Raw genomic sequence first — 10,537 nt, 5'->3', positions numbered from 1 at the left:
TAAAAGTGTACAAGCTTTTGACCATATGGGCTGAAACTTTTTGAAAGTGGTCATGAAAAACATGAATTATTCATCCTAAATGGGGGCTATTTTGGTAGTTTCACGACGACAAAGCAGGGACTTAGGCAGGGTGACCCACTATCGCCCTTCTCTCCCAATTCTTAGAAGCAGAACAGTCACAAGGTTCCCTCCAAAGAGTCAGAATTGCTCAAAGAGCCCCATCAGTATCTCACCTTCTATTTGTTGATGATTTTTTTTTTTTTTTTTTTTTTTTTTATCTTCTAGAAGTGAAGCCAATCAAATCAAAAAATTGTAAAAGGTCCTAAAAGCATTGTCCACCTGGCCAGGTCAAAAAGTCAACTTCAAAAAATCTAGCATCACCTTTAGCCAGAATACGCTGAGGAGGCATCAAAGATACCTAAGACACCTACTAGGTATCCCTCAAATGAATGCAAATGACAAATACCTGGGAGATAGACTTTGGGTAGGCAAGAACAAGCTCATTGCCACGAAAGAGGTTGTCGACAAAATGACGGCCAAGCTAGAACAACGGCAAGTTCAGTTTCTTTCGCAGGCAGGCCGAGTTACAATGGTCCAAGCAATACTCCAAGCCTTACCCACTAACCAGATGAGTATCCTTCTCCTACCCCAAAAACAAGTCACATAGATGGAAAAGATATTAAGATTCATTTGGAGTCACAATCACAGTAAGCGAGGTGATGACATTAGTATTGTATGGTCAATCACTTAAATTGACTAGTTGTACAACTAAGGCTGTCATTTTTCTCTAATCCATCCATTTATAATTCATGTAGGGATGACTAGGGTTTTATAAATTCTAAATTCTATTTATTTCCCTAAATCTTATAATCTGTACCCTCCACAAAATTCATAGTTGATTGGATTTTTATATTCTAAATCTTTTCTATACATGAAAGATGCAAAATCCTCCCCACATTTAAGGATGGAGTCAATTGGATTTAAAATTTATATCTAGTTTTTTATTATACTAAACCATAAATAAATAAAATAATATAAATAAACATCAAAACTTTCAATTAATTGATTAAATATATAAAAAACATCACCAATTATCTTTCATATAAAATTTGAAATATTATTAAACACATTTTTTTAGTAAACCTTCAATTCATAAATGCGTCAAATAATAAAATCCCAAAATCCGTTTTTCAAGGAAAAAAAAAAGGTCGGATAAAGAGTTAGACGAGTACCTGCCGGGTAAGGTATAAACTGTCATCACTCACTCATCCGAATCCAAAGTTATTGTCGAATTGTTTAACAGGCGGGTCGAATGTGGGTAAAAAATCCATTTGGGTGGGTTTTCACCAAAATTCACGCCTCACGATCACGGGGTTGTGATTGGTCAAAGCCTCTCCGGTATGATGTCTTCCCGGCGTCATAGATTTTCCCTTTTTTTGGGTAAGAACTCTGCGCTAAGGTTAGGGTTCGAAGATCGAACATTACCTTCTCTTCAGCTCTCTCCACCGCCATCTCCACCGTTTGCGGAGAAGACAAAAGGTTGTTAAGTGACGGAGAGTAGCGTTTTTGCTGTAGGTATCTAAAACACTAGCCAGATCTGCGACGCTGAAGCAGAAAATCTCCTCATGCGGACCTTACAGTAAGTCCCTAATTAAAATGTTCAGCTAGTTTGTTTGCCGAAACTGAAATGAATATAAAACTGAAAAAGGAAACTTTTAATTTGGTCTGAGTGAATCCTATAGATGTAAAGCGAACCAGCCATCTTACTACCCCAATATTTCAGGCTTTAGTTACAACTGGTAGCAATTGTTTCAACTTTGAATTCGGTTTTGATTTGTAAGATGCACCCTTCTAATTTAGTTGAGAAATTATAAATGGAATACTGGTTTAGCAAGATTTCACATCAAGGTCAAGTTGAGAAACACAGAGCACAACGCAAAAGTAGTAAGCTTTTGGGGAGGGCTGCGGCCGGAGTGTTTCTTAGTAAAACTTTTCAGATTGAAAATAGCTATAAGAATTTTGTTTTTCACCCTCTATAATTTGTTTTCATGAAAATGGCGAAGAAACAAAAATGCAGTCTGAAAATTTTCTGCCCAATTTACTGTTGAAACTAACGCAGTCTAAATATTCGTCTAATTGTCTCGGTCTTTGATTCAGTGACAGGTTACATTTTTTTTTTTTTTTTTTTGTTTAGCTCTTGCAAAGGTGCTCCTCGTGAGAGGAGAACTTCGATAAACTGTAAGCTCACGACTTACCTTTGGTTTGGCGGTCTCTTCCATAAGGTCTGAATTTCTGATACCAGATCTGGGTGGAGTTACAGATGAACGTTCTTGTAATTAACTAACCAAATGTATAATAAGAAAAGTTAGAATACAGAGAGACATGCAACAGTAAAATATCATTATCAAAGAAGATATGCAGCAGTTTTGTTATGCTGGAATCCTCAACTTGCATAATATCACTCCTTATTGGTGCAGTTGCTGGCCTACTTTCGTTGTTCTGTCATTTTATTTGGTTACTTCTACTGTACTATGAATTCTATCTTTACAGCTTTGTTACACATCCATCTCAACATTCTCATTTTTTATTCCTATTGCACTTATTCCATGGGTCTTTTACCATAGCCTCTTTTTGATGTGGTTAAATTATAAATTTCTTCAGTCACCCATTAAGAAACCATAGAATGGTGCTTTTCAAGTACATATTAATTAGAATCTTCCATTAACATAAACAATGGGAGGTCAGTAATTTAGTTTAATGATTCAGAAGTGAGATGCACGGTTTGCACAAACCTATTTCTCTGAGAGGATCACCAATGGCAATTCAGCATCTGCTAACTCTACTTGCTTAAACATTGGTTGATGACATCGGTCTATATGGTCTTAACTAAGTAATACCTTTTAAGATGAGATTTAGTTTGAATTTGAAAGTAGACCAATGTGACAGTCATTGTGGACCTCATTTATAGATTTTCGTCCTGTCTCCTATTTTCTTACTGAAGCTTGGATATCTACAAAAAAGATTAAGATTCTATAGTTGCTAGATATCTTGGGAGCTGCCTGGGCATGATAAGTCAGGTGAGTTAGATGGATCAGGAAGCCAACTTTTCTGGCTATTTTTGTTTTAGCTTAGTTATTATGAAGTTGGGAGTGATGGTTTATTTTGGAGAATTCATTAGTGTTGGTTGAGGTCTGGACTCTGGAGTGGAGTTTACAAGGTCATTATCTGCTGTTTTTTTTTTTTTTTTTTTTTTCTGGTTGTGGTTTTAAATTTATAATAAGTTGGTTTGTTTGGTTGAAGTTTTAGGAGTAGTTATGTGAATAATTGTAGGTGTTTGATGGTGTTGGGTATTTTTTCCTTGTTTGGGTGTCAAATTGTGGTTCTGTTTAGTGTGTACTGTGTAGAGTTGTTCATTTGGTGGTGGGGCTGCGATGCTCATATTACTACCTTTATATTCCTTTCACCTTTTACTGAAATATTGTTTTATTACCGAAAAAAAAATATTGGGGACTATATCTTTGTCCTATCCTAGCATTTGAAAAATTAAGATATACTAGCGGGGATTTACTATATCTTTGTCCTATCCTAGCATTTGAAAAATTAAGATATAATAGAAAGAGTCATTTACTAAAATACCCTATAGTTTCATGGATTTACTAAATTCTACCCAATAGTTAGCATTTTACTAAAACATGCATATAAACTTATTTTATACATTATATAATATAAAATATTACATATAATATAAATTATACATGTCATGTTATAATATTTATATATAAAATAATATATAATATAATGTAAAATAACATGTATACATATGTATATATTATACACAAAATGTGTAAGTTTAAATATATGTGGGCCGGGCCGGGCTTGAACTATTAAGCCCAAGCCTGGCCCTAAAATTTGCAAGCCTGAACACAAAACCCAGGCCCAAGCCCTGAATTTCCAGGCCGGATTGAAATGATCACCCCTACGCAAGGCGCACAATTTAAAACAAAAGCTAAAAATTCAAAAAAATAAAAAAAAATCAAAAAATAATAAAACATAATATTAATAAAAATATAAACTTAAGTTTTAAAATAAATGTTTTAAAAAACCTATTATCTAAAATTAAAATACATAAACATAATATGTAAAGCATATTCAAATGAGAATTTAAAAATGAATTCAAACATATAAAACATTTTCAAGCATATAAAACCCAAAATCTCTTTTTTTCTCAATTGCATCAAGTAGCTAACGTGACATATTACATTCCTAATACTACGAGCTGCCTTTGTGCCATGCCCCTCGAGGCAAGCCCAAACAAGTCCATGTTAGGGTCTTAAATTCTTAGTTTTCACACAAAAACTAATGATTTTATAGTTTTAATTGCTTTTAAGAAGATATTTTATTAGGATGGATGAATGGACAACATTACCAAATAAGGGGTTCTTGAAGCTTTGGTGACTCAAAAAAAGGAAAAAGCGGCGAATTTTCAAAAGGCACATGCCTAGACTAAGGCGCAAGGCGCACACCTAGTAAATAAGTTGTAAAATATATGAGATGTTTAGTAAAATGAAAATTATATGGTAGGTTTAAATAAATATGTAAAACTATAAGTTGTGTTCTAGTAAATGGCCCTAATAGAAACACATAAGAGTATACAATTGTTTTATATTTTCAACTTTTTAAATAAATATTTAAATAATCTATAAAATATTTAAAATTTTTTGTTATTTGAATTTTATTTATTTAAAGCTATTACATATCATTAAATATTTGAAAAACATTTAAATTGATAATCCGGAAAAACATAATTTAAATTGTTGGTACATAATTTCGTGATATATTTTGTAAAAATATAAAATTATTGTTTGTTTTTTTTACTAAATATTTTAAAGTTATTATATAATTTTGTTAGAATATTTAAATAATTCTTAAAATTTTTAATCCAAATTTTCTTTAGATAGATATAGATAAAAAGTAGGGGAGAGGATAAATAGGAATTAGAGATAATTTAGGAGAGAAACTCTCTACTAAATTAGAGATAATTTTTGGAGAAAGTGGGGGAGGTAGTTTAGGAGAAATTTTAGGAGAAGAGATTATTTAGGTTCTAGGAAAGTGCATATCATAATGACATGGAATAAAAAAATAAAAAAGGAGAAAAAAGGAGAAAATTTTTTCACTGCCTTGTTTATATATATATATATATATACTTGATATTGTATAGATAAGAGAGCTTCATCTGTTATTCATTTTATTCAGTGTTAGGGGCAGCTCAGTCTTTTTGAGGTTTAACTTTTAACTTAAAGTATATTATACTCCAATACTTTCTTTGGGCAACCTGCAATAATCTCTCTCTCTTCTTTCTGATTTCTTGTTTCAATATTCTTTGTTGTGCTCTTTGCTACAAAAATTCATTCGTTCCAATGGTGCATAATAATGTTTCTTTTCCTTGTGCAGTTATTAAAAATAAAAAATAAAAGGCTTTATAAAGCAATGTTTATATCTATAAATCCATTAGACTTGTTTAACTTGGTATGGTATATTGGAACCCTCATTTTAACTTGTCTTGTTAAAGTGTACTGGGCAGCAATCAACAACATTCCTCTTTTTATGGCTAAAAAGAAAAAAAAAAGAATATTGAGCCACAGAATTTTACAACCTTTCATTTGTAATCTTTCACTTTTTACAAAATTACAGAAAAACAGGGGGAAGATGGAAGGAGTGTAATGGAACTTCCTTGTTCTCCATTATAGAAAGAAGCAATTGTTTCCAGTTTTTATTAGCTCTTCTTTTATGCTGTTCATTTGGTCAACTTTTAGATGATTTAAGTCACAATGAAACAATGATATATTAGTGAAAATTAAAAATATGACCTTTATTTTCATTTTCTGTTTCCATTTTCACTCTTGCAGCACCCAAAATTTCAACATGAGATTTGACGTGCTGATCCATGCCACTACAGTCCTCTTTTATTTACATCTTTGCACCCACTGTGTAGGTTAGCAGAAACGACTATTGATCCATTTCTAAAATAGTTCGAAGGCTCCTGAAAAAGAAAATAATGGACCCCTACTCAGGAGGGAGCTGGATGATGATTCCAAGTGCAGCAAATCACAATACTTCATCAATAACATCAAATCAAGAGCATTCTCACCTTCATCAACATTATCATCATCAGCTGCAGCCGCAGCAGCAACAGCCACAGCGCCATCAACAACATCATCAGCACCAGTCACTGGCTTCTCATTTTCATCTCTTGCATGTATGTATGTGTGCTTGTGTTAAATTTTCTCTCAAGCCAGATTCATTTTGTTTCTTCTTGGGAGTGCTATCATCAGAATAATCATTGATAATCCTCAGCAGATGCTAACTGCCAATATGGTATATCTTGATTTTTGTTCTTATAAAGTGCTCAATGATATTTAATATGGCTCGGTTGGCATGAGACTGGGTAAGCCCCAGACGCAATGCGGTTTTGAGCCCTGCAACTAATGGCTCTAAATCCACCTTTGAGAAGAGTGTAATGTTGCTAGCTAAAGTTTGCGGTACTATGCCATGAAAGGCGAGTAATCAATACTAAAAACAAATATATCTTTGTTTCCAGTGTACTTTCTCATCTATTTTATATTGTCTATAACATAATTGTCAAGTTAGCACGTAAGTGACCAGGCACCCATGGAGGGTTGCGTCGCTTAATCATCTAGAAATTTTATGTGTATTAATAAAATATGCATAAATTATTTATTTGATTTTTTATATTATTTATTTTTTGATGTCATATTAATAAAATACATATTATTAAACTAAACTACTCATTTGTGGGTTTATGTACTAGTTTTGTTTTTATAATTTTCTTATTTGTCAGAGTAAAATCAATGTACATGTTAGTGTATGCTGTCTTGAACCCTTAGAGACTTCAAAACCTGAACCAACAAGGCAACAACAAGCAAGGAAGAACTGATTATCACACACACAATGGTAAGGGAGAACTTAAAATTTTGTTTAATCAACACATTCTTAGTATATATTGATAAAAAAAAAATACTTTCTTAGTATAAAAACAGGGGCTCAGCCCCTATATTTTCTGCATTTGCTTTTCTTTTCTTTTTTCTATTTTTCTTTTTGTTCTGATGAATATATTGTATATTGATTTTTCTCTATTTTAATATGAATTTTATACTTTCTTTTATAAAGATTATAGATAATTACTGGGGAAAGCTGGCTGCTGGTTGCTATGGAACCAAGGGAATTACCCAAGGATTCATGTTTTTACTTGAAAAAACCCATCACCTAGGTGCCCACCTAGACAACTAGGCAACAAGGTGCCCCCCTGTCACCTAGCCTCGCCTTGGTGCCTTGAAAACTATCGTCTATAACATAACAAGACTGGTTCTTTATTTTCTTGAGCCAGTTTGGTGAGAAATAAACTTTGGTTTTTCTTAATGTTTTCTTGGTAATTTCAGTTGGTAGAGAATTTAGCTGAAGCGATTGAAAGTGGCACATGTGATCAGCATTCAGATGCTCTGGTAAGCATTTTTATTCCAACATTGTAAAATATTTCTTTATAAGATTTAGGACTCTTAATTCACTTATTCTTCAATTTTTTTTTTCATAATAGGTAAATGAATTAACTAGCCACTTCGAGAAATGTCAACAATTATTGAACTCAATATCAGTATCGATCAACACAAAGGCCATGGTATGTAATGACCCATCTAACTATTATTTTCTAGTTTTAGTATTGTATTATTATGTGATAAAAAATAACAGTTAAATTAACTAACAATAATGGATTGTATTTGATTTTCTTCAATCGTATCAATCTTTAAGCACCTAGGGTAGATGTGCAAAATGAAACTAGCACCTTAATGTGTTTTTGAGTCTTGATCTCTTTGTAACCTGTGCCACAATTGAAAAACCCCTTGGTGAGGGGGTGATCATGGGCAATATATTTGGTCTTGGTCATAGACAGTTGATGGACAGAAGTGTAAGCTGGAGGAAAGCGAGCAACTCCTAAACCAGAGAAGGTTGGCGCTACCTTTATTGGAATCTTTTATTTGCAACAGATGATCTAAATGTTGGATAAGAAGTCATTGCTAATATTAAATAGTTTAATTCTTTGACAGGGATCTGAATTCCAAGTACAGAAGCTCTATTGAAGATCTGGTTAAGTCAGACAGATAATGTATGTTAACAATACTGCAAGTAGTTTTTACCACACGTGTTTTAGTAAATATGCTTAGTCCATTCTAGAAAGGCACATCTTAGCTCATTTCAATGTTGTCATTTTTTTTTATGATATATATACTGGAAAAAGAGCATCCTGTAGGCTTTTTTTCCCTATGTTGGGAACATATGGAGATACCCCTATTTCTTTACTTATCTATTGTGCATAAAGATACATTTTTATATAGTCTGTACTGTGTCTTGATGGCAGAGGTGGGTGCAATGTCAAATGAAATGAATACAGTTGACCAGTTGACAGGTTTAAGGGGATTTCAAATGGTCGCAAATTGAGAAGCTGGAGATATATTTTTGTAGGTTCCACTGTCATGTTTAAGCACCTGGGATAGACGTGCAAAATGAACTTAGAATCCGCCCCCCCCCCCCTCCCCCCTTTTTGTATTTATTTGTGAGGTTTGTTCTCATTGTAACCTCTGCTTCAATTCACTCACCCCTCCCCCTGGAGATAGGTGGATGCAATGTCAATAAATGAATGAATACAGCATACAGGTTTGAGAGAGGGGGGGGGGGGGATCTCAATGATGACCTAAGGTCACAAATCGAGAAACTGGAAATCTGTTTTTGTAGGTTCCACTTTATTGGCAAATATGATACATGTATTTTAGTCATCCATAGCCACTATAATTGTCTAACTATTGGCATCTGGTGAAGGTTCCTTTCATCTATTTGATAATCGAGTTTGCTCAAATCCAAGTAGTGAACTGGCATCCTTTGAGTAGTTGATTGTTTCATTCCGAAGCACCGTCTGTATTTGTCTATATCCTTATTCAACCCATGCGAACATGTATATGATAATAAAAGTGGTGCAGTGTATTGGACCATCCTTTCATATCAGAAAAGGGAAAAGGGTCCATATATACACATTTTAAAGGGTGAAGAGGCTGACTTACCTGATACGGGCATAGGCAGCATTTTCCCTCATTTTCTGGTCATAAATGTGGAAGTTTTCTTTTGTAAAAAAGTAGAATTCAATTTTATTGCCTACTCATGTTTGCATAAAAATTTGTAGGGTCTCTTGGGTAAGATATCTTATATATCTTGCCACCCTAATCAAGGTTCAAAATATCCATACGCCCAATATGCCGGTATGGGTGTATAGGGTGAATTGATACCTTTTTTTTGTGTTATATTTGTTTTTTTTTTTTTTTTTTTGAAACAGGTTTAGGGGGCTGGTTTAGGTCTCCTCTACACTCTGAACCAATCAGACCCCTGATACACTTATTATAGGGGCAAATCGGTGAGGTCCCGGAACGATATGGTATCGGCCGATACGGGCTAATACATGTCGATACTTTGAACCTTGACCCTAATGTAACATGAAGATTTAAGATTTTTTATGTGGTGGCCCCCCAGGTACGCATTAAGTGGAGCATGTCAATTCTTTAGTTGAAAAGGAAGCTCGCTTTTTGTTGGTATGACTATCTTTGTGTTTTCCAATTAACATATTGCTCGTTTGAAGGCGACCTTTTCGATAAAAAAAAAAGAAAAAAACAAACTCGAGAGAATGGGTATATAGCCTTATAATTGGTTACTTTCAATTAAAAAAAAAAAAGAACTCGTTGCATCAAATACATGTTTTTTTATTCGACTTGCTAAACAGTCTCTTAGTAAATGAGATTCTGTTTATTTTAAGTGTTTTATATATTAAAATCCTATTTTATTTTAAAAGTGCAAGGTTCAAAGTATCGATACGTATTGGCCCGTATTGTGCTGATGACTTATAGATATGCCCTTCTAGAGGCTGTATCGGGTCAGACACTGGACCAAAGGGTAATCGGGTCATAAATCGACCCCTGTGAACCGGTTTCAAAAAAATAAATAAAAGTTAAAAGTTAAAAAAAAAAGTATGATACAGGCGGATACGCCCTGTGTCAATACTTTGAACCTTGAGTGCAAGGCACAAAAAAATCACAAGGGGCATTTTGTGTCCAAGGCACCAGACGTGCCTTTTTGAAGCAAGGCACAAAATGCTAAAAAATTCAAAAAATATTGATATTAAAAATAAAAAATGCCAAAGATACAAAATTTAAAATGCTAAACACAATAAAAAAATTTGTATATACCCTGGGTTTTCATTAATTGACTTAAACGTATCCTAAGATTTTCAAAAGGACTTAAATATACCAAAGATTTTAAAACTTCTATTTTGTCCAGAGAAGAAGAAAAAAGGGTGTGGGAGGAGAGATGGCCAATGAACTGGTTTACCTAACAAAACAAGAGGACAAAGAAGAGAGAGAGAGAGAGAGAGAGAGCTATTCAATCATGGTTTTTAAAACCGATCCGGAAACAGAACCGGTTA

At 33.7% G+C, this 10,537-nt stretch overlaps 1 protein-coding gene across 6 annotated transcripts; it reads left to right on the top strand.

Moving 5' to 3' along the window:
• Positions 1–1,233: 1,233 nt before the first annotated feature.
• Positions 1,234–8,846, top strand: LOC148842327 (mediator of RNA polymerase II transcription subunit 9-like). Of its 6 annotated transcripts, none has more exons than XR_016103476.1 (7): positions 1,234–1,639; positions 5,993–6,256; positions 7,458–7,520; positions 7,613–7,693; positions 7,925–8,021; positions 8,121–8,179; positions 8,432–8,485. XR_016103476.1 is itself a non-coding variant. In XM_088958733.1 (7 exons), the coding sequence occupies exons 2-6, from the start codon at positions 6,056–6,058 to the stop codon at positions 8,176–8,178; spliced, it is 462 nt and encodes a 153-aa protein (XP_088814859.1). In that variant the 5' UTR covers positions 1,234–1,639; positions 5,993–6,055; the 3' UTR covers position 8,179; positions 8,432–8,846. The 6 variants fall into 6 exon arrangements, 5 of the variants coding, with proteins under 5 accessions (XP_088814859.1, XP_088814858.1, XP_088814862.1 ...); XM_088958733.1 differs by having other exon boundaries at positions 7,963–8,021; positions 8,432–8,846; XM_088958735.1 differs by having other exon boundaries at positions 1,278–1,639; positions 5,907–6,256; positions 7,963–8,021; positions 8,432–8,846.
• Positions 8,847–10,537: the final 1,691 nt, after the last annotated feature.

The sequence above is a fragment of the Nelumbo lutea genome, chromosome 8 (genome assembly GCF_056320005.1).
Source record: "Nelumbo lutea isolate HS-2025 chromosome 8, American lotus-T2T, whole genome shotgun sequence".
NCBI lineage: Eukaryota > Viridiplantae > Streptophyta > Magnoliopsida > Proteales > Nelumbonaceae > Nelumbo > Nelumbo lutea.
The sequence above is the reverse complement of the archived record's forward strand: the minus strand, read 5'-3'. Positions and strand labels throughout refer to the sequence as shown.